The sequence below is a fragment of the Calonectris borealis genome, chromosome 2 (assembly GCF_964195595.1).
Source record: "Calonectris borealis chromosome 2, bCalBor7.hap1.2, whole genome shotgun sequence".
NCBI classification, from domain to species: Eukaryota; Metazoa; Chordata; class Aves; order Procellariiformes; family Procellariidae; genus Calonectris; species Calonectris borealis.
In genome coordinates, this window is record NC_134313.1 from 105,158,777 (window position 1) to 105,183,625 (window position 24,849).

Genomic DNA, 24,849 nt, shown 5'->3' on the forward strand with positions numbered 1-24,849 from the left:
ACGTAACCTAACCAGGTAAATGTTTCTTGCTCAGTGAGCGGAAGTTGTATTTCATGTAGTGTTGTGTACAAATCTTGATGTCGTCTTGTTAAATTCACCATCACGACTTCTTTCAAGACACTGAGATGAGAAATGCTCAGCTTCTACTACTGGGAAAGCAGCACTAGGTGAAAGAACATCTTTGTACTCCTATAGTAACCTTTATTGTTGAATGCAATTCATATGTAATCTTCTGTAACTGTATCATTCTTTGGATTTCTCTCTCTTTCCTGTATATTATAAAATTCTAGATACTGTATTTTATTGGCCTGAGAATGATGTCCATTTGGAGTACAGAGCATTGGGCTACAGAAAAAAAGTCCTTATCCCTTTTCTTTACCCTAATAATAAAAAAAATACTTCAGAAAGCTACTGAGCACATACAACATGCTTATGTGTCTTTTCTTTCTACTACTCATGAATGAAATGCCAATGAACTACCACCCCACATTTCTCTCAGAACATAGGTTTTACGTATGATTTTTAGTTTTAGGAAAAAACATGCATTTTTTGAATACTCTGCTGGTTCTAGTTTGTGACGTTCCAGAGTAATACCACAAATGTGTAGGGAATGTGCAGATCTCAGTTTTTCAGAAAGATAAGTGAGTTTGTTTCAGAATTGAAATTCAAAAAAGAAAAAAAGGAAAACATGAAAATCTAGGTGTTAAATCAGAAATACAGAAGGAGAACTAAAACATAAAAAGAAAAGACGCCAAAGGAATGTGGTAGAAATTTTTACATTTGAAATCTAACAAAGGGGAAGATCACAGTAGAAGGAAATAGAAAGATTAGAAACCAGGAAAATATATTACTGTACAAATGCCAATATACTTTAAAAGGTGGATGTTTCTGATCCCTTTTATTCTAATGTTGCTTCCTAGTAAGGCATTCTTTGAAAAGCGAGTAGTTCTCGGTTGACGCATTTCACTAGCAGTTTTTATTGTGTATATGAGTATGTGTGTGGTATTAGTTTTCTGCTGTGCTATCCACTACTGAGAGACTCTTTATTTTTCTTTGCATAATAAAGCACATAATAGCCTGGATTAGCTAAATTGTAGGTGATAACAGATTGGAAAGAAGTGAATGATGAAGATATAGGACACCACATGTGTATTAGTTTCATATTAATTATTTCTCATGAACCTGCTGAAAGTAAGTTGAAAGAACAAGGACTCACTGAATGAACTTCATGTGAAAGACTACAATAAATGGCTAATGATTTAAGATAAAGATAATTTGTGAAAGTTAATGTTCAGATTTCATTCATGTTTTAAAAAGCATATGAAATACAAAGTCTGTTTTTTGCAAGGTATGAAGTGAGAGCTTTCTTGTCTGCAGAATGTAAATAGAAATACAAATTCATTATTTATAGAGCTACACATTTTTAAACTAGAGGCAAAAATGTTTGATAAATGTACAATATATTTAAAAAAAAACCATTCATTTTGATCTCGAAAAGTGAAAAATTAATAATATCCAAAAACTAGCCATTTTATCGGAGAAACAAAAGGATACAAATGTGTCAGATTATAAGGCATTAACACAGGTGGACAATTGCACCTTTAGGTAATTTTTGTAATGTTCAAATTATATAATATTCAAATGTAGCTATTTTTTATTATATTCAAAATTATGAACAAAAAATAATGGCATGCTTTTAAAAATAGCTACATTTGAGCAAGGTGTGGTTATACGTCCATGAAAGAGGCTGTAAAATTAATTCTGCTTTTGAAGAAAGCACATTCTAGCTAGCATGAACAGGGTATTGTTGCCATGTAATCTGCTTCCCAGAGATGGTGTCTGATTAGCATTTTGCAAGATTCATCAGTAATAAAGGATGGAGATAACCCAAATAGGTGCTAAATATGGTGAGAAGGTAGACATAGACACTCTTGCATTTCATCAGAGGTTATGATTTTTAGATCGACTGGGATTTGGTATCAAGCATCTGCTTCTCTCCAGAGTAAAAATTGGGTTGTGGATCCACGTATGAGTGATCTACTTGTGTTGAAATCTCTTAGCTGCTGTGGATCCTGACCATCTAAAAAGCACCAAAAGGTTTGTTTTTGTGATGAGAAGAAAGTCCTTTGTATCAGGTTTTTAATCTGCGATATTCTTTCTGTGGGAGGTGGATGTTTCAGAAAAATTACCTGATGAAACAATTGTTTCAGAATTTTAAGGTAGATCCTCCCTGGGCCTCTAGGGACAGCTCTTAAGATCTAACAATCATCAGATTTTTTTTTTTCCCCCTTCTCCTGTTTGTGCCATACCACCATCTATTTATAGAGCCTGCTACTGTAGTATCTGAGAGTTTCTTATTCTTCTTAGTTTTAGGGTAGGAATGTTCATGGGTTGTTTGCTGTCATGAGTAAATAGTACCACGTATATTAGACCTCATTTTATCAGACTAGTTTAGTGTATCCCTGACTTGAAGCATTTGAGTAATCCTGTTGATGTATCCAGGCTTTCTTGAAGCTGATGAGGTTTTCTAATGAGTTGACTGCAGGTGTGCTTGAGCATTTAAGAGAACTTGAATCAATTTCATTGTTTCCTCTTGTATTCAGTTGGCTTTGTCCTTGCTGGAAAAGTATTTTGTTTCCAGTTTCATTAAAAACAAACAAACGAAAAACCCACTTTATTTTTAAAAGAACAAACACATGGAAAATATTTTAAGATTATACTATTATAAATTAAAATGGGGCTGTTAAGAGAAAATATATTAGATAAAATTTCTAACTTGTTACAAATTTAAAACAGTTTAGTGTTTGAACTATCAACACATTTAGAATATCATCTTGGATCTGGTTCATTTATAGCAAGATGTACTGAAAAAACAGTGCATTTCTTAGTTGGGTAAAAATTTAATGAACTTACCTTGGGGTGAGGGTCATAAACTGGAATCTTTACTACTAAAAGGTTCTTCAAAATATGTCATTAAGTTTAAATAACAGTAAGTACCTTAATCTGTTTTACAGGATCTCTTTTCAATCAATGCTTATGTTTATGCTCAGAAACCACAGCTGGATATTCACAGCTTTGAGGGTACCTTCACACGGGTAAGTAGTGTATGTAAATACAGTTCTACTGCTCTCTTCCATTTCTCAATGTAAGTGAAACCTATACTTAGTGTCAAAGTTGTATCAGATCTTTCCTTAGCTTTACAGCAGTATTTTTTTCCATGTTCTTGCTGTGGCAGTACTTCATATAAAAGATACCCTGGTAAATATGTGTTGCAGAAAGCTAATACAAAAAGAACATCTGAAAAAAGCAGAATCTGAGAATTGGATATTTGTTGACATGACTATAATCTTTTTATATGAAACCATTTGTATAGTAGTATATATTGTTTGTCTCCAGGCATCTAATGTATTGTTCATATATGTCAAAAAAGTGGCAAGTTGAATATATTCAGTAGCCTGAGACAATGCAACTGTTAGTTTATGTGCAATAAAAACGTGCCTTGTTTAACAGCATTTCTGTTCAAGGGAAAGTGACTACTTCCAAAGTTCAGTTATCTCAAAAAGTAAAATAAAACGAAAAGCTACTTATGGGGGCTTTATTAAATCTTTTTTCCAGCTACAATTATATTCAAAACCAAATATGATAATAACAGTGCAATAACTTCTGTGACTTTTTTCTGTTATTTTCTAAAGGTGTCCTGCTAAAGTTAACCCTTTAAAGCAGGGTGTCCTAATAGGTAGTCAAATTTTTTTTTTTAGATCATTTTACAGATTTGTAGCATTATGTTAGCAGATATAGTGATTGTTTTGTTTATTTTAGCCAAACTCAGTGTTAGTAGACTCATTCCTCTTGATAGTTTGTTTCTAAAATAATTTGAGAGAATTAACTACTATGGAGGTAGAGAGAAAGGTTTTTTTTTTTTATACCCAAGTGACTCAAATTGGTAATAGATTTTGTTCAGTAATTGGAATTCCAGTTCACAATTCTAAGTACACTGATGAATGAGATATTGCAGTTGTTGGCTCTTGAAGACCAATTTATACTAGTTATATAGTTCATGCTGCCTACAAAGTAAATGTCATTTGCCCACATCTTCTAAAGCTGTAAGCAACAATGTTTACTTAAACCTTGTATTGACCAATTGTCCAAATGAACCGTCTATTAACAGCTGTAAAATTCATGTTATTCCTGTCCCAATGGCTAAGTGTATACTTTTCTAAATATAAATTGAACTCCTCAGAGCCTTTTTAACAACTCTGGTATGTGTAATCGAGACATTGGGAAATCATCACTAAACAGTTGCTCCCTTTTGTGGGTTCTTCTGTTTGTACGTATAATAAGAGCTGTATGATTCAAGCATCCCTGATTTGTGTAAATAACCCTGATGCATTTTATGCTTTCAGATTTACATACATGTTGTTTTGACTGCTTCACTAGGAAGGGCAGTTTAAACTGAGCTTGTGTATGCATGCATGTGAGGGCACTCCTCTCAGATTTGGTTCACAGCGGATGACACTGTAGATATTTTTAGATATTTGTTTGTTTGTTAACGGTGTACCTTCTGCATAGTGAAATGTTGTTTTAGGACACTTGTTTACTGATTTATCTTTCTCCTTTTGCTGTGAGCCCTTGTTTCTTACACTAAACCAGTTTTTGCAACTAACTTCTATTTTATGTTTAAAAAAAAATAGTGTGCTTAGTGATGCTAATGCATACATTTTCCTACTTAAGCATTGATGTTCAAAGAATTCTTGCAAGGGTAGGTTGACAGGGTAATAGCACATTGATTTTTCTTTTCTTTTTTCCCCCCCATTATGAAGACAGAGTACTAACAATGTAGAAGACAAACTTAGATAATTTCACACAGTGCATGACCATAAAACAAAATAGAAACTTAGGTGCATAGCTCTGGAGTTTTTTATGAGGGAACAACTTCTTTTAAGTACTCCTATGTGAGAAATATATCCACAGCAAACCTGATAGCTGGCAGAAGATACCTTTTGCAGTACACCTGCATAACCATGTCAGGAGGAGTTAAAGCTCTGCTGTACTCTATAGATGTCTGCCGGCTTCATATGAAGTCATTTTCTGTTGTCCTCCATGGATTTTGGTGTGTTATATGCAGTCAGTGCATGAAAGTGAGTGTGTGTCCTTGCATGGGCATGTGGGAAAGATCATGTCTGCCCCTTAAATAATAGCATAAGTTTATTCCTCTCTTCTGGACATCCTGACAAGAAACAATAGATGAGCTAAATTAGTGTTCTGTGAAAATGTGTGAGATTGTTTTATTTGTTCTCAGGGCATTGTCCATGTCTTGGCTGAGCTTATTTTGAAATAGTGATGCACAGAACAGGGATTTACACAGACGTAACTGCTAGAGTTTCTCTTCTGACCGACGCTCCTATGTAGGCTTGATAAATTAGGAAGCTATTTCATCAATTCTGAAAAAGCATGAGAAAACACGTCTGCAGAAAGAGAATAAAAGGTAGCCATACTTCTTAACCCAACCAGTTGCAGCCCAAAGAGTACTCTATCGTATTATGTCAGTGTGTACTGGCATGACCAGTATTATTTACCTTTTACTTACAGCTTCTCTGCAGAATTATGGAAATTCTCTTCTGCTTTTGATCGTGGCTGGTTTTTGTTTAAATTTGGGTCCTTCTTCCACCATTCCCTTAAGAATCTTTTCCTTTAATTTCTCCTATATTGCAGCTCTGTGCTGGCACTTAGTCTCTTCGTTTACTTTGGGAATAGATGTAAATCTTTTTTTTTTTTTTTTTTTCCCCTTCTTGTTTATTCCAGTAGAAATCTCAGAGAACTGATTCCTTTGAGTCTAGTTCATCTGTTGTAATGAACTTTTTTTAATCTATGGTACAGAACTATTTGGTATAATTTTTTTCCAATATAGCATCTTGTCAGATGTTTAAAAAAACCACCTTGATGCAAAACCTGTTGCATGTAGCTGTTGATACTTTGGAAAAATACATATCAAGATGTGACCACTGAAAATTGTGTATTAATTTATGAGTAGAATCTCTGGCCTGGGCCTAATTATACAGATGTTTTCTTGGATAAGTCCTGTATTTTAGTAGAGAGAATGTTGAGTTATTTTTTTACTTCATATTTGCTGTTAGAGAATTACCTGTTTGATGCAATGGTTGTGTTCACTTCAATCTGGTTTAATTTTAAGTTGTCACTGAAGGGAGTGGTATTGTGTTTTGCAATTCCTTTTTACTCACCTGCCTTGTGCTGGCACTAACAGCCATATGGACAGCCAGACTAGGGAGCTAACGTGTGCGGAACCTAGTATGACCCTGTCCAAAATACATATGCCAGTAAAAGGAACTTAGCAAGAATAATTAACTGTGGGATTGGGGTGGGGAAGGAACCTCTTTCAGTGATGCAAGCAAACTAATGCATATTCTTCCACTTTCCTACAAAAGTTGGTGGGGGTTGTTGTGCTGCATCCTGTCAGGTAGGAATAGGGCTAGAAAAGGTCAAATCGAAGTGGTACACTGGTTCATTCAAGGATTAGGTATTTAGTCTCAAAGGCCTTTGTTATTATCTGAAAAAAATTCTAATAAATTGTAGCCTTGAAACCTTTAGAATGGCTACTTGAAATTTGTCATGATCCTTGGTCAGCTGTATTATGAATTCAGGACTGAGAGTAGGATATATTCAATTTTTATTTCACTGCTCATCTGTTCCTTTTTCTCTGCACATGTAAGACTAATTTCCTAGAATAGAAACTGTAGACAATTTAAACCTCTATGATCAATACTGCACATGACTTAAAAAACTGAGCCTGAATATGAAGCTTGAATGCAATACTGAACTGCACTATACTGCTAATGAACTTAATTCAGAATTTAAAGACCAATAAACATACAGCTGCCAAATGAAATTCAACCCAGCAGACCTTAAGTAGAAACTTCATCAGCTGGACAAAGAAGCCCTTGTATGTCAAATTTCTGCTACTAGAGTGAGTGATGGATTTCATTTACCGCAAAGCACATTGTTCTGTTAGCTGTAGTAGTGTCAGAAAATTTGCAGAACCATTTCTCCTTACCACAGACCCGATCTTATTCAGGAATTTGAGTCCTTGTCCCTTCCCTGCTTCATCTATCCCTACCATGTCTCCAAAAGTAGAAATAAAAATAATGTGAAACAGCTAAACTCATAACCCATAAATATACCTTTTATTTTTCATTTGAGTAACTTATGACAAATGAAAAATAAGGTTAAGTCGTTATCCATTTGGGTATGGAAGGTGTGGTATTTGGTAAACTGAATGAAATGTAGAAAGGTGGAAATATTAGATGAGGGCGTAAAGACATGAAAGGATCATAATGAAATAAGCAGAAGGTAACTGATCGGCCAAACCATTCTGTTGATGAGCATGGCATGAGTGGAAAGAGATATAGCTCATTAGATGTTTTCCTATTTTGAATGACCTAAAAGGAGGCATTTCACTAAGTCTTGTAGCAGGTAGACAGGGGACAAGTGACTTTTTCCTGGCTATGTTGTCAGCTCTCCATAATCACTGCAGGGCTTTCGATTTCTTGTAGTATGGAAGAGTTTCATAATTCACTATCTTAAAATCTGCTAACTGAAGAATAAACTAAGGCAGAAGAAAAGATTTTCCTAGCTTAGTATCCTGTTCCTGACAATAGCCAGAAGCAGACTGCTGGGAAAGAGAATGAATCTAGAATAAGGAGATGGTAATGCCTTCTCAGAAGATTCTTCTGTCTCTTAACAACTCGTCATGTGGGAACTTCCTGAATCAGAGCTGGTTTCTGTAAGTAACCTGCAATGACCTTTCCTTCTTTAAACTTATCCAGTCCCTCCTTAAACCTATGCAACCTTTTAGCATTCAAATAGAAAGAAGTTGTACAGGTTAATTACATATTTTTATGAAGAGCAATTGCCTGTTGTTTTAATTTTGCTGGCTTTATTCATGACTTTTTTCTTCTTTGGTAAGAATCAGCAGTACCTATCCTCCCTTTCTAGGGGCCCATTTCATAGATGTCTGTCATGTTCCTCATTAGAGTTCAGGTTTATTTAGTCATATCTAGTATGGAAGCTAAATTGACCATCCTTGTTGCTCTTTTTGAACATTTTCCAGTTCTTTTTGTTTTCTGTTTGGAATAAGGGGAGGGGAGGAGGGATTTAGAACTACATACTTAAGACTTAGGCAAGCCATGGATTTCTTTGTAGTAGCATGATTATTTGTTGTTGTTGTTCTTTTTTTCTCTCCTAGTAATTCTAAGCATTTAGCTTGTTCTTGACTATTAAGTTAGTGTTTTGGTAGATTTGTAATAATCCCAAAATTGGTTTTCTGAGTAGTCATGACAATTTCTGAGTAGTTTTGATCAGCTCAGAGCTCGCCACTTTGTGAAGTTGGGATGTTTTCTTCCTTTGTGTGCGTCGCCTTACCTTTCACTGTATGGAATTTCCTCTGTCCACTTTTTTGTAGGATATATTAACCTACAGTATTACCCAACTATTAAATTATAAGCGTTTTTCTATAGCTATTTTGTTCTGAAGTCTTACTTTAATCTTATCTAAGATTACAATTACAAAGGCATGCAAAGATATAGCAGTGAACATTTCTTTGAATTCTACAGCTTTTCTATATCTCTTTTCTGTACATTTAATTCTGTGCTAATGACTAGTTAAAACACAATGCTTCTGTCAAAATTCAAATTCTTTCTTCATGCTGGAATTCAACATAATGCAAAAATGACTACTTCAATATGATTGCAGTTTTAGTAAGTGGTAGATGGGAAATTATCTCTTTCAGAGTTTTGGGGAAGCTATTTGGCGTCCCACTGTGTTCAACAGGTATTCTGTATGGAACTTCTGGGGGCAAAATACAAAAACTTTCTCATTATTGAGACTAAATTCATTGCAACTATGGTATTCACATCTATGTCCTATCACTGTATGTTGATTGTAAAAGACTGACCCATTTCCATGCAGTTGCAGTGTTTGACTGAAATACAGGATTTTTGTGGTCAGCTCTCTGTTAGTATGCATCATCCTATATATGCTTGCTGGGGATTCCTCTGACAAACTATAGCATGATTTGCTCTTTGAGGTACAGTAGTGAGTTCTTATAAATAAAACCATTTTCCTTGTACACCTATACATTGTTTTCAGTTGACCTAGTGATGCAGCGAGAAACTCCACAAATTTCTTGGTCAGAAAACTTGAGCAGAATTTCCTTTTTTTGCAGTGTATGATGGTAGGTAGAATTGTAAAAATCAAGCAAGTTGAAACAGTTTGAACTATGCAGAATAGTTTGTGGATGATAAAAAGTAATCAAGGCTAGCATGTGTGTTGCTGACTGAGAACAATCTGTGCATCTCATGGCAAGTTGTGTGAAATTAAGACTCCTGTTTGGTGCCAGGCCCACCGTTTGGGTTGAAAGTGGTAGCCTTCCACTCTTGTCACAAATGACTAATCAGTATTGTCTGTATGAAAGAATTTCAGGAAAGTTGTCCCGTTAGATTCAGGAATTCTTGAAAAGCCCATGATAGGAATGAAAAAATTCAGTATCTGTTTTCAACTCGTATATGGCCAGTTCATCTCCTATTTCTAGCCTTGTAGAAACAGATTCTGAAACCTCTAAATAAGTTCCATATGGAAACTTACCACTGGACGTGGTCATGTTTCAACGTTATAGGTGTAGATGGCAGTATCTCCACCAACTGCCATGCCCCAAACAGCTGCAGTTAGTACTTTGACTATATTACTAGCATCTTCCTCTGGAAAAACTAGTATTCTTGGATAATTTCTACTTAGACTTATATGTCTACACACTGCTTAATTAGGCTTTCAGAAGGCTGAAATAATCACAGAATCCAAATAACCTAGGATGAATTGTAAATCAAACCAGGAATCTAAGCATTATGAAGTTAGGAAAAATTATCCAAAAATTTAGGCTATGGATGAACCCTATTAAAGGCACTCATCTCAGAAATAAGTTACTGAGTGTTACAGAGATGATTGATAATTGCCACAAATGATACTTTATTGAGCTAGATCAGAATACTCTTCTTGTATTTAACGTTTCAGTGATCAAGACTTCATGTGTTACTAATAGTACCAATAATTTTGAATATTGCTATAGCTGCTGATCCAGTTTTACCTTCAGAGATATATTTTCAGTTCTCTACAGCTGAACGTTTCTTGGACTATCAATATGAAATACTTCTGCTGTTATGTGGCAATATCTTGGAATTCACTTTTGCTCTTTGTAGTACTCCCCAACTCCTGAAAATTCCTACATGATATCATATTACTCCATTAGAGTGGGCTTGTAGTTGCTGTCGTCTCAAATCTAAAGTATTTTAATTGTTAGGAGTATGGCAAATAATTCTTGCAGTATCAATTCCTTAAGTAAGAATCAAAAAATATTTCTCCTTTTTCTTAATGAAAGACTAATCTTACAGAACATCGATGATTCTTGACAGAATTTTTACTACTTGTATGAGTCTTGATTCAAAACTTGTGGTTTTCTTCTTATAGCTGATTTTATATCCTCCCTCTCTTCCCCTCTGTTTTTGACAGAATGGTTCTTTATGCCTTTTAAACAATCATTTTGCTTCACTTAAGAGAATAAGAGCTATAGTTCCCTTGCTATGTAGGGATCTTTTGAAGTACACATAAAAATATGTCTGTTTAGTTTGAGATTTTTCTTTTTAGCAATAGAGATTTCCAAGCAGCTCATCCTGTGCTTGGTGATTGTTTCAAAATAAAGGTGAAAAATGGACAGAGGTTTTGATTATTGACATTATGTAGAATTTATTGTGTACTTCAGTAAATCAGTGGTCCCCCTTTTCCTGCAAAATGTTTAGCCCAATTTGTAATTTGATCAAATGCACTTGGTTATCCTACCTCCTAAAGTTTCCTTTAGCTGTAAACAGCACATTTCACAGCTGCTAATGAGTAACAAATCTGTACATGTTCCAAATTGATTATGAGAGATTAAGTCTGTTTACAATCTGTGGACTATTATTGCTTGGGAGGAGAGAGGGGAGAAAAAAAAGGAAAGTTTAAAATAATCATGGAAGCAATTTACTATTGGAAGTATTTTCCCATTGGATATGTATTTTGTAAATATGTGGTAAGACAACACAAGTGTGCATTTCTTTTTAAAAGTCTAAATATTGTTCCCTGAAGTTGATATGATGTCACTTGGGTTGCAAAAAGATGATGACCATAACTTATTGTATAAATTATAGATGATTTAAATTGTCATAGCGAACAGGGTATTAATTTTTGGTGGTTAGTGTTCACAACTCACTTTAACTGCTTGGTATAGCAAACTGTTCTGCAGTTTGATACATCTGAGGAAAAGAATATGTTCCTTTTAAAACACTATTGACTTTAGTTCTTTGAGTTTAAGTTGGGTTTAAATAATATGAACTTCAATCAGTATTTCACTTTTTGGAAAGTTATTTTTGTGTGTGTATACAGACAAATAAAGTATGTGCAATGAATACTATTATACAATCATTGATAACAAGAATGCAGACATCCTGTGCAAATTATTCTTATTCAGATAGTTCGGCATTGTTCTTAACTATGACTATTTGTGATGTTGATTTGCTTAATAGCTGTTCATATTTTTAACAGGAAGACAGTGATCCAGCAGTTCATGAAAGCCTAAGCATAGAAAATACGTTATGGGCAAGCACTGTTGTTGCTTCAGGTAAGTGTTGTAATAACAAAGTTGATAATGTATCCAAAAACTTCTGTGGAAGCATATCTTTGTTTTTACAATGTGAAATATTAATGGCTTTTGAAAATCTTTTTGTCTTCCAGGCTGTTAATCTCTTGCTCCTCTGTTGTCTGCCTTCCCATCGGTTTCATCATGCTACTCACAATATTTTCATACCTTTTAAATCCTCCTTAATAGTTGGTTTGGTTTTTTTTTTTACTTAAATTTTGCAGTTTCAGTAGTGCTGTCCCTTGTACCCCACTGAAGTCACTGGCCTTTTTGTTTTAATTAAAACTTCAGGTTGTAGTAAAGTGCTCTGTTCAGCTCACTGTGGATAGGGTCCTGCTGAAAAGCAAGGGTGGTTTTGCATTTTTTAGGAGTTTTACTTTTATGTATGCTCCATGCTGTGGGTAAAGTTTGCTTAAAATCTTTTATCAGGCAAAATCTTAATGAGAAAGTATAGATCAGTTATACAGTTATGTAATTTTAAAATAATGAATAATGGGATCTAAATATTAGTAATGTTTCGTATGTGTCCCAGGTATTATAAGAAGTTCACATTATATAGATGCTGTATTTAGGCTTTAAGCCATTTTTAAGAGCAGAAAATTATTTTCTTCCATTTTTGCTCTTTTTAAGAAAAGTTAAAAGGACTGTAGAAAAAAGAGCTGTGGTTATTCTTCTGCACAAAAAGACTGAGAATAAGGAATCAGGAGAGCATGGTTTCTGAAAAGGAGCTAAGATTTAAGATAGGGAATTGGAACAACTGGAAACATGAGCCTAGAGGAGGAGGGGCGTGGAGGGAGGGAAAGAAAGTAAAAAAGGGTCTCCACCTAACTTGTAAAGTTAGTCCCTACTATGAAGACTTCCAACATCAGTGAGATGTAAGAACCCTGCTGAAGGGTTGTGGGGAAGAGATCAAGTTTGAGGAGGTGGCAAAGGAGTCTGTGACTGAGAACTTCTTTCCAGAATCTGAAAAGACTGTCATGTTCTTTGGTGCTCAATGTTGTTTGGTTTGATTGCACTGCGAAACTATTATCTCTAGAAGTGTTCTATCAAATGGATGATGCCTAAAATTGTCCTCAGTTAGGTTTTTAACTTAAGTAGCCAAGATCTGTAACTGTGTGTAAAAAGATGCTGCTCATGAATTATACATTTCAGTACTGTGTAAATTTGTTTTGAGTTTGCTTTTCCCCAAATTTATATACGGGGGAAAACTACACTCAAAGAGTATACATCTGCAGTCAGTAATTCTGAATCAGTAATTTTGAATTTTAATTGAAAACTGTTCATGTTTTCATTTCCAGGGTAGGTGATTTGATTTTGTTTAGAAGTGTAGCTAAGGTCTGAGGCCTCTTGGTCTGCCATCTAAAGTTGGCACCCAAATTAATGGAAACAGTGCTCCTTAAAATTTATGCCTTAGCATATGTTTGGTTTTTTTACTTCTGAGGGGTCTTGTGAAGGTTTAATTGTTTATGGAGGACTTAAGTTCATTATTAATGATGGCAGTAGAAAAACATAGGAGAAGATAATTCTCTTGTTGGAGCATGGTTTTGAATAGTGGAATAAGACTCTTAAGGGAGACTCAGGGCCACTCACTGAATGATACGAAGTAAAAATATTGAATGGCTCTTCAAGACTGTAGCCCCTTCTGAAGGGAAAAATAACATGTGATCAAGCAATTAAAAATGGTGTCATGATGTGCATACAGAAGTTAGTTGAATTAAAGTAGCAGAAAGAAAAAATTTCCTTCAGTAAGTGGTTTTGTGACATTAATTATATCTTAATCTAAATTTTGGCTTATCGTTCATTTCAGTTATGTCATCTCATGTATTAACTACAATTTAATATTATGATAATGTGCTCCTCTCATGTAAGTACATGTAAGCAGTTATCAAGCATACAAGATTTCTATTTGGATACTTGCTTGTTCTGTACGGCATCATAAATCCAGACCTTAAGAATTGCTCAGCACTCCTGTGGAGGTAATTTTAGCATTTGACAGGATTAGGCCTTTAATGAAGAGTAGGAAATTATTGCATTCAGTCTGTTGCTTATCTAATAAGGAATTTATAAGGTCTTATAGGTGCACTGTGCATATAGCCATGAAGAAGACCATAAGACAAAACAATTAGCAGATTGTTAAAATTAAGATGTTCTAGATTTGGTTGATAACTGATGTATCATCCAGTTGTTTTCATCTCACTTCCAAGTTGAATGTACATAGCTAAGTTAGGATACTTGATGCTAAGCTAATTAAATTTGAATTTTTATAGCTTTTAAAAAAAAAATTAGACTTCATAATTGAATTTCTGAGACATGTGACAACTGAAAATCTTGTCAATAAAAACACTTGTCGCTGTCTGACTGCATTATAAACACATATAAACTGCCTTGCTTAAAGCCTACTATGGCAGGATGTCATAGGTGAACTCTGCCTACACAAGTTTGCAGGTACCTCTGCATCCCCTCCTCTACCATGGCCTGTCACAGTCCTTGCTTATATCTGAAAAATTTAGTGCTTGCCCACAACTTCTGCAGACGAGTGCCGCTCAGATTCCATGAAAACAGAAGAATAAACAGCCCGTAGCATGTGAAAGTCTGTACCTCACCTCAACCACACTTGTCTCTTATACTGTCTAGGCTCACAGTTCTTTTACATGCAGGTATTTTTCACCCAAAAGTATACGATGTCTATGTGCAAGCCTGATCTTCTATTACTTTGCCACTTTGATTCAAGAAAGTGGGTTTGTAGCCTGTGCCCGGATGGTAGGGGGTAGAGTTCTGCCCTGCAACATTGCCTCTACCTCTCTTCATTTACCTTAAGACTCTTCAGTATGGCAGTCTTTAAGGCATCCTAGCTTGGAAGGCTGCTTCCTCCAGTGCTCCTCAAGCAGCCTGGATATCATCTGTTACTAAGCCGAACAAATATGTGACCCATTGCTCTTGGGACTATGTTATGCCCTTGCCAACCCTTTGGAGGTTGTTACAAAGCATTCTGGGTCAATCTGTACTACTATCTTGACATATTACTGACTGATGCTGTCAGTCTCAGGGGTGGAGACAGGGAGCTACATCACTGACACCCAGGAAAGGAATATGTAGCTGAGTTGCAGATACATATTTTACTTATTTAATTTTAAAAAAGGTTTTGCATAGGACATACAGGACAATTGTTGGGCAAGGGGGTTCTTCCAATTTTCCTCCTTCCAGTGATTAAATATATGCTGAATTTCATAGAATCATAAAATAGTTTGGGTTGGAAGGGACCTTTAAAGGTCATCTAGTCCAACCCCCCTGCCGTGGGCAGGGACATCTTCAACTAGATCAGGTTGCTCAGAGCCCCGTCCAACCTGACTTTGAATGTTTCCAGGGATGGGGCATCTACCACCTCTCTGGGCAACCTGTTCCAGTGTTTCGCCACCCTCATAGTAAAAAATTTCTTCCTTCTAGCTAGTCTGAATCTACCCTCTTTTAGTTTAAAACCATTCCCCCTTGTCCTGTCACAACAGGCCCTAGTAAAAAGTTTGTTGCCATGTTTCTTACAAGCCCCCTTTAAGTACTGATAGGCCCAATAAGGTCTCTCCGAAGCCTTCTCTTCTCCAGGCTGAACAACCCCAACTCTCTCAGCCTTTCTTCATAGGAGAAGCGTTCCATTCCCGATCATTTTTGTGGCCCTCCTCTGGACCCTTTCCTACAGATCCATGTCTGTCTTGTGCTGAGGGCTCCAGAGCTGGACACAGTACTCCAGGTGGGGTCTTACCAGAGCAGAGTAGAGGGGCAGAATCACCTCCCTCGACCTGCTGGCCACGCTTCTTTTGATGCAGCCCAGGATGCGGTTGGCCTTCTGGGCTGCGAGCGCATATTGCTGGCTCATGTCCAGCTTTTCATCCACCAGTACCCCCAAGTCCTTCTCGGCAGGGCTGCTCTCAATCCCTTCATCCCCCAGCCTGTATTGATACCGGGGGTTGCCCTGACCCAGGTGCAGGACCTTGCAGTTGGCCTTGTTGAAACTCATGAGGTTCACACAAGCCCACTTCTTGAGCTTGTCCAGGTCCCTCTGGATGGCATCCCATCCCTCAGGCATGTTGACCGCACCACTCAGCTTGGTGTGGTCTGCAAACTTGCTGAGCGTGCGCTTGATCCTGCTATGTCTATGTCATTGATGAAGATACTAAACAGTACTGGTCCCAATACGGACCCCTGCGGGACGCCACTCATCACTGACCTCCATCTGGACATTGAGCCGTTGTCCACTACCCTCTGGATGCGTCCATCTGACCAGTTCCTCACCCACCGGAGTAGGGTACCTCGCCCATCAAATCCATACCTCTCCAGTTTAGAGAGAAGGATGTTGTGGGGAACTGTGTCAAAGGCCTTACAGACAGATAACGTTGGTAGCCCTTCCCTTGTCCACTGATGTAGTCACTCCATCATAGAAGGCCACTAGGTTGGTCAGGCAGGACTTGCCCTCGGTGAAGCCGTGCTGGCTGTCTCGAATCACCTCCCTGTCCTCCATGTGCCTTAGCATAGCTTCCAGGAGGATCTGTTCCATGATCTTCCCAGGCACAGAAGTGAGACTGACTGGCCTGTAGTTCCCCGGGTCTTCCTTTTTTCCCTTTTTAAAAATGGGCGTTATGTTTCCCCTTTTCCAGTCAGCAGGAACTTCACCGGACTGCCACGACTTCTCAAATACGATGGATAGTGGCTTAGCAACTTCATCCTCCAGTTCCCTCAGGACCCGCAGATGGATCTCATCGGGTCCCATGGACTTGTGCACCTTCAGGTTCCTTAGATGGTCTTGAACCTGATCTTCTACAGTGGGAGGCTCTTCATTCTCCTAGTCCCTGCCTTTGCCTTCTGTGGCTTGGGTGGTGACGCTCAAACACTTGCTGGTGAAGACTGAGGCAAAAAAGTCATTGAGTACTTCAGCCTTCTCTCTATCCTGGGTAACCAGGTCTCCTGTTTCATTCTGGAGAGGGCCCACGTTTTCCCTAGTCTTCCTTTTATCCGTGACATACCTATAGAAGCTTTTCTTGATGCCCTTGATGTCCCTGGCCAGATTTAATTCTATCAGGGCTTTAGCTTTCCTAACCTGATCCCTGGCCGCTTGGACAGTTTCTCTGTATTCCTCCCAGGCTGCCTGTCCTTGCTTCCACCCTCTGTAGGCTTCCTTTTTGTGTTTGAGTGTGTCCAGGAGCTCCTTGTTCATGCATGCAGGCCTCCTGGTGTTTTTGCCCAATTTCCTCGTTGTTGGGATGCATCGCTCCTGAGCTTGGAGGAGGTGATCCTTGAATATTAACCAGCTTTCTTGGGCCCCTCTTCCCTCCAGGGCTTTGTCCCATGGCACTCTACCAAGCAGATCCCTGAAGAGGCCAAAGTGTTGTCTCCTGAAGTCCAGGGTAGTGGGCTTGCTATGCGTCCTCCTCGGTGCCCTAAGGATCTTGAACTCCACCATTTCATGGTCACTGCAGCCAAGGCTGCCCTTGACCTTCACATTCCCCACCAACCCCTCCTTGTTGGTGGGAACAAGGTCCAGCATAGCACCTCTCCTCATTGGCTCCTCTACCACTTGGAGAAGGAAGTTATCATTGATGCATTCCAGGAGCCTCCTGGGTTGCTTATGTCCTGCCATGTTGTCCCTCCAACAGATATCAGGGTGGTTGAAGTCCCCCATGAGGACCAGGGCTTGTGAACGTGAGGTGGCTCCTACCTGTCTATAAAGGGCCTCATCGGCTCCTTCTTCTGGTCAGGTGGCCTGTAGCAGACCTGCACTATAATATCACCTGTCCCTGCCCTTCCTTTAATCCTGACTCATAAGCTCTGACTTGGTTCCTCATCCATCCCTAGGCAGAGCTCCATGCACTCCAGCTGGTCATTGACATAGAGGGCGACACCCCCTCCTCATCTCCCCTGCCTGTGCTTCCTAAAGAGTCTGTATCCTTCCATTTCAACGCTCCAATCATAGGACTCATCCCACCACGTCTCTGTGATGCCAGTAAGATCATAGCCTTGCAGGCGTGCGCACGTCTCTAACTCCTCTTGTTTATTCCCCATGCTATGTGCGTTTCCATAGAGGCATTTAAGTTGGGCCTCCGGTGAAGCTGTCTTACTGGCTGGGGTTCCTTTGTGCTGCTCTTCAGGCGCTTTCCTGCTGACCTGTGATCCTTCTCCAGGCTCTGGGCATCTATTGCTGGCCCTGGCATCAAACTGGTAGGAGTGGGATGGATTGAGGTTCCCCTCCTTCCTGATACTCCCTTTGACATACTACATAATACACATTGCATCAGCTAGGAGAGCCCACTGTCTCCAAGACCATGCCATTGCTATTTGTCAAGGTGATACAGAGGGTCAAGGTCAGGCTAAGAAAAGTGTTTGGGGAATTATGTGGGGAATACCTCAGAAAACTTGAGCTTTGGTTGCTGATGTGCTGACAGTTCTAGAGGAGAGAAACCACAAATCAATCATCTTGCAGATCAGTAACAGTAAATGTAAGTGTATAAAGGTTTCAAGGATCTTATCAACTACATGTTGAATGCAGATTACCAAAGGTCATGAAAATATCAGGATACTACAATAATGGATTCTACATTAAAAAAAAAAGCCTATTGCTAGAGCAGTACAAGTGACAAGAAAAATATTTGCTATAGTTTAAGACTATTTTTATTTTCTTTTTGAATTTTGGGAACCAAAAAATTGGTTCAACAAAATCATGTAGTGTCAAACAACTCAAGATTAAACTATTCCACAGCCTTTTTATATCAACAAATAAAGTTCAGGAGAGTGAGATTCCTCGAATTTGTATATTTGGAAGGTGTCTACTTTTCTTGGTTTCGGTATGTGTCCTTACCCCTTAGAATAACAGTAAGCTAAATGGGGAAAAAAAAAAAATTACCATTTTGTCACACCTATTATATATTATATACCCAGATGTTGTAGTCTCAGAATTGATAGTTTGGATATCTAAATGGAGATTCCTAACTGCTTTCTGCCCCTTGCTGTAAAGACCAATACCTCAGTAAAAGCAGCAGCTCAGTCATATTTAGACAAAATTATGATCAAAATTCAGTAGTCAAAATGGATTTTATCAGATTTTCACCTTTGAAACCAACTTTTCAAGGAGCAAAATATGAGACAGGTAGGACAGCTTGTTTTCCTGAGCTGCAGCAGCCTAGCCAGCTGAAACTGAGTGGAAAGGTGCCAGCTGGAACAGGGAGTCCTCCCCAACTTTTACTGAACTAAGGAGCTACAAAGGCAGAGATTGTTGGGGTGAGCAGGAGGAGATTCCCTACAGGAATCTCCACAGTCCAGTGTGTTCTGACTATTGGACAGAGGTTAGCTCAGAGGATCACTCCAAAATAAAGTGCCCCAAAGGGCTATGGACATTGGTTGGAGACCAGTAGAAAGAGTTCAGAAATTATGGATCAATGACTATTCCCTTACAAAAGTCAGGAGGAATTTTGGGGTGTATTGGGGGCATGTTACCTATATACTAATATGCAGATTTGCATGTGGAACTGTCATCAGAGGCAAACTAGCTTTGGGGAAAATGTTATGTCAAGGGAAGTATTAAGAAAAAGCTTTAATATGGAGAGGAAAATAATAGAAAAACTAATTTTTAATTGTCCAGAAGATGTGATGTATAATCACTGATGTTTTGTATGCGGATTCAAAGTTTTCACTTGCATTCTCATTTTTGAGTAAATGAAACTTCCTTTCTTTAATGCCAACATCTTTAATTGTCATCTTTTTAGCTTTGTGTGTTCCTTCAATTTTTTATGACCTTTTACGCCGCAAGAGTTGTGATAGCAGATCTTGCACGTGGTCCTGATTGCCAAAGACAAACTAAGTTACTTAATGTCAGACAAATGTGTAATACTTCTACAGTTTTTAAAGTTTTCTAAGAGGGTGTTTCTGACAAGTTATGTTAATTATTTCTTTATAGCATAAAGACAACAAAAAATACCACATTTTTGGTTGTACTGCCATAAAGCCATTTCAGGTCACTTGAAAAAGTAATAGAAATAAGGGTTTTGTTTTGTGCTGGAAAGTGTGATAGTGGCATATTAATAAAAAAACTAAATTTTTATTTAATACAAAAATTTATTTATTGATGCTGAAGCCAAGTTTTCCTATACCATCCAGTAAAAATTTACTAATTGGAACTGGGGAATCATTTTTATGAGTTAATGAACAGGAGAATATTTCTGTATGGGATTCTATCAAAGTAATCAATTGGGTGAAATAGATTTTACATCATTACAGATGACAGAGCTAACAGGCAAGTCGTGTATGATGCGTTCAGCACCATTGTACTCATTTTTGTATTCCTTGTGAAGGGCAGTTATTTATGTTGTGTGTTAACTTCTGAAAACAGTTGGAGACAATTTTAAGTTCAAATACAAGTTTTTAACCAGTTACATTGAAAGTATTGTTTCCATTAAAAAGAAGGAAAGCATGTTGTCATTTTTATGGCTGTTAATTAAAGAAGTTGTAATGATCCATCATAGTCAATTCTGAAAAACAACATTCACAATACTATGTACATTGCATAAATGTTTGGGCTTTTTCATACAATTGATTTGTATGTAAATTACTGCAAGTTTTAATTCAGACAAATTTTCTCTTAACTACTTAACACCACTGTTTAACTTTTTGTTTGTTTGTTTTTCAGGAACTGTAATTGGTGTTGTCATTTACACAGGCAAGGAAACTCGAAGTGTAATGAACACATCCAATCCAAAAAATAAGGTAAGTTAGCTTTACTGTGGGATTTCCTACTTTTGTTTTCATAACACTTAAAAACAGATGTACCTAAAACCAAAAATCTACAAGCTTTTACTATGATGTATTTCATGTGTGCTGGACTGACTTGAACTTTGGTATGAGAAGTGAATTTTGCCTGTCTCATTTCGGAAGTAAAATTATTCGTCCTTTAGCTAGGAGTGTTACAGGTACTAATGGAAACATTTGTCTTTGAAGTATAAAGGCACATCTTCAGACTTTTATACTTCTATCTCACAGCTAAATATTAATTCCCACTTCACTCTCTCAGATTATTTTATTGTAAAGTGTTTGGCCAAAGCTACACAGTAGTTTTAAGGAACGTTTGTAACAGACTACTAAAATTTATTTGGGCTCCCAGAGGAAGTAGAGCAAGATAACTGAGGTTCCAGTCAGTACCCAGAATGCTCTTCCAGGGATTTTTGTAAGCAATGAAAACATTGACAAAAGATTTGTCTGTTGAAAAGACACCAGAAGTTTGAGTGCTTCCCTCTGTACAAGGTTCTTTCAGTTCAAAACAAAGCAAATAGCTCTGCATCTCATCGGTAATGCTTCTAATGTGGGTTGGGGAGGCCCTCAATTATAAAGAATGAAACTTCAGTTGTAGGCTGTATCTCACAACCTAGACCTGTGTTTAGTAAGAAGATAATTATATTAAGAAAGGAAAAAATTCTTGCAAGAGGTTTAGAAAAAATCAATTGTGACAGGTTGCCATTTTCACACCATTTATAATAAGTTGCTCTGAGTAGGAACATCAAGAATGAAATGATAATACAAATTGCTTGAAGCAGTTATTGCAGTCCCTTGAGTGTATTGATTTGTGTTTCTAATAAAGAGATGCTTTTAAATGTCTCATTGACAGAGACAGGTGATATGTACCATTACGTGGATTAAGATGGCCTTTTATTATTTTAATCTTTGTAATATACGTTTTAAAATAATAGAGTAAAATGGAACCAGAATGTTTATGGTGCATAATTATTTTCTATTCCATCTGATACAAAGATGAGCCCTTTAGTAACAGAATCTTTCTCTAAGAATTCTGAACAACTTCTGACTAATAAATAATTCTCACAAGTGTTTAAAATGAAATTATTTAATACAGTAAATTGGTAGGGGAGTATGCATAAATGTAACATGCTTTACCCAAATTCAATAGATTCTGGAGGTGTATTAGATTTTTAGTAAATGTTTGTTAAAATTTTTTTTGCGTGAATATTTCACACAGAAAACTATGATAAAGGGTAAGAGGATTTGTGTTTAAAGTTTCCCTGATGTTTTTAAAATTACTGTTAATATTAAAATAGTTGCTCCAGATTTTCATCAGCAGAAGATTAAGTAGCAGATAAACCTACAAAAAAGAGACCTAGCATGACAAGTTGCAGCATGGTTTTTACTATTATGACAATACATGTACCACCTTTGCTTGCATAACACTTTAATGTTACAGCTGCTAACAATTAAATGTTGTGTTCTTTAATCTACAGTGGGAACCTAAATAAACTTACAATTTTCATAAAGCACTAAGAAGCAAAATAATACGTGTACACATGCAAACGCATACAAATACACAAACTAACAGAGCCAAATCCTGATAATATTATCTGGCGTATATTGTACTATCAGTATATGAACACTCTCTAAAATAATTAGCTTAGGAACAATTCAGGGGAGGTTTAGACTGGACATTAGGAAGCGTTTCATTACTGAGAAGGGTGGTCAAACACTGGAACAGGCTTCCTAGAGAGGTGGTCGATGCCCCATGCTGGTCACTGTTTGAGGCATTTGGACAATGCCCTTAATAACATGCTTTAACTTTTGGTCAGCCCTGAATTGGTCAGGCAGTTGGACTAGATGATCATTGTAGGTCCCTTCCTGCTGAAATAATCTAATTCTATTCTACTCTAATTAGAAATCACGCTTTTAAATAGCATTTTGTCTGCCACTGATAAAACAGGTGATGCTTGTATAACTAAACTGTACTCATTAGTTGTCCAAAGGCCTTTCAAGGACTCATTGACCTATTAAGATGTTCAGTATTCTTAATACATATATTCTTGTATTCCTTGGAGGTGCTTAGTTCTTTGTACCGTAGTTAGCTGATAAGAATCTACTAAATGTGAAGAATGAGGTTTAATAATAGTGTACGTAAAATTACCTGCCTTAAATGTCTCTGCCTTGGTAGTTCCTCTATAGAATATTTCAAAAATTTAAAAATCAACCTTACACTAAGCAGGTGAAGACTTTCTCTGGAGCCTATTTTCTACATCAACTGCATCAGCTCTGCGTCAACTGTCTTTCAAATTATTCTGTAAATGTGTAAATGAGTCTTGTGCCAATTGCTCAACAATAATATTGGCATGGGGTTTTTCTCTCTATGGACTGAACATCATTGTTTAAAGCAGTAGCCAACAAGTAACATGACCAGTAAGGGTGGATTTGGGAACTGAAAACAAAAAACCACTTAAGGCTATCACAGATGAGTAAGTGATAAAATGCAGTACTTCAGTGTAAAAAATAGTTGTCAATATTTTTTTAACATGTAGTTTTAACTCTGCCTTTCTGTGGAGTTAGCATCTTACTGTTTCTGTATCTTCTACCATGGGGTGAGATTGGTTTGCATACTTCTGTAAGATAAGACACTTACTGCCTGTAGGTGATATTCTGTACTAGTTAGCCTTGCAGCAGGTGGACAAGTAGTAGTGAGTTCATTCCTCCTCTGTGTATTTGGGAGGGGGAATCTTCCTGTGTTTTCTCAAGCTTGACAATAATGATTACATGTTGGATAGGGTATGTAGCATTAGGAGCCAAAAGGAGGGCAAAGGGAATCTAAAATAGTCTTTGAGATTAGAAGATATATTACAGTTGAGAGATTAAAGATTCAAACATTTTAAATAAATAAATATGCACCTAACTGTTGCTGAAACAAAATTGAAATAAAATTTATCAGTTGTGATATTGCTGCAAACTCGAGAGGAAATAAGTCTGCCCCCTCTTCTGCTTTAGAGAAGAATTGTTCCAAATACTATTTGGAACTGGTTTTGAATGGCAGACTGTCTCTCTCTGCTGCTCTTTGAAAACAAATAAAAATAATGTTCTAGAGATTTTCCTATAAAATGTGTTGATATGCTCTTGTTGGGAATATAGTTCAGTGATGCTCGTGTCTTCCGGCTTTGGGAGAAAGCAAACACTGAAATCTATGATTCTCAATTTACATTGACAAACTGAAACTTCTATGTCCAGAAATAAGCAAGAAATACATGGGCTTGACTCTTTTATCATTCCTCTTTTCATTGAAATACAGCTGGATGCTTCAGTTGTATTACTTGCTGGAGTATAACATTACTGCTGTACTTTGTACTATAAACTGTGTTTTTCTAATGGTAAATTTTTAGTTTTCCTGCTTAAAGATAGATGCTTTTTGACTAAACCAATATTAAAATTTAGACCTGCAGACCTGCTATATAAACACCGAGCAGAAGACTAAAACTGAAGTAAGTTTAAGCAAACTTACCTATGAAAAATTGTGAAATGTATGTACCTGTGTTCAAGCATGTGGTTTATCTGTATGTTAAACTTAGAAGGATTTATTGTGTTTGCTGAAGTATTTAGTCATTCAAGCAACAATTTGCTTAACTTTAAAGTCAACACTTTGTTGTTTTATTACAATTATAAAAATTGTTTCATTGCCTAAGGATGCAGACATGGTCTGAAAAACACAAAGAGAGAGAGAGTAGAATATTCTTAATGGATCAATTCAATATGTTTTTAATTCCAAACAATATAAAGAAAAATTATTTCTGACAAGGTTTAATTTCAGTCTAAAATGATATATGTTCTGTGCTTTAGATAAATGTAGAAGTGGTAACATCAACATTATTATAGTGTAATGACTCTCTGCATTTTAGCTCATTGGCAGTCATATCAGTTTACTCAGGAATGCAGTTCCAGCCTTTAAAAAAAAAAAAAAAAATCAGATTGAATTGTGCTCCTCACAATGCTGTAATCAGTAATCAATCCTATTTGGATAGATATTCTTAAACCTTGGCTTTCTGGATGAAGTTGGACTTGTCAATGCTAAAGGTCATTTATAGGTGTTAATTAACCAAGAGGGAAATTAACAAACTAAGGTTATTTATTTATTTTGTCTGGCATTTTGCAGTGCTCTCATTCTTACCTATTTAAAGTGCAGAATAGTTTTTTTGTTATCTAAATTTAGAATTGCTTTTGCAGTTTTGGTCTTTATAGAAAGCAAGATTGTTAGCACAGCCCTTCTGCAAATGTGACCTGTTTCCATCAGTGGCAACAGATTTTGGGGGTGAAGTTAAAAAAACACA

The 24,849-nt window shown here is 37.0% G+C and overlaps 1 protein-coding gene across 8 annotated transcripts in view; it reads left to right on the forward strand.

The window, feature by feature from the left end:
• Positions 1–24,849, forward strand: part of ATP9B (ATPase phospholipid transporting 9B (putative)) — a 173,382-nt gene that overhangs the window by 76,557 nt on the left and 71,976 nt on the right. For 7 of the 8 annotated variants that reach the window (XM_075142839.1, XM_075142840.1, XM_075142844.1 and 4 more), the window contains 3 exons: positions 3,015–3,095; positions 11,644–11,719; positions 20,403–20,479. In XM_075142839.1, the coding sequence (XP_074998940.1) occupies positions 3,015–3,095; positions 11,644–11,719; positions 20,403–20,479 (234 nt within the window). The remainder of the gene's footprint in view (positions 1–3,014; positions 3,096–11,643; positions 11,720–20,402; positions 20,480–24,849) is intronic. The other variant, XM_075142841.1, reaches the window with a different exon arrangement.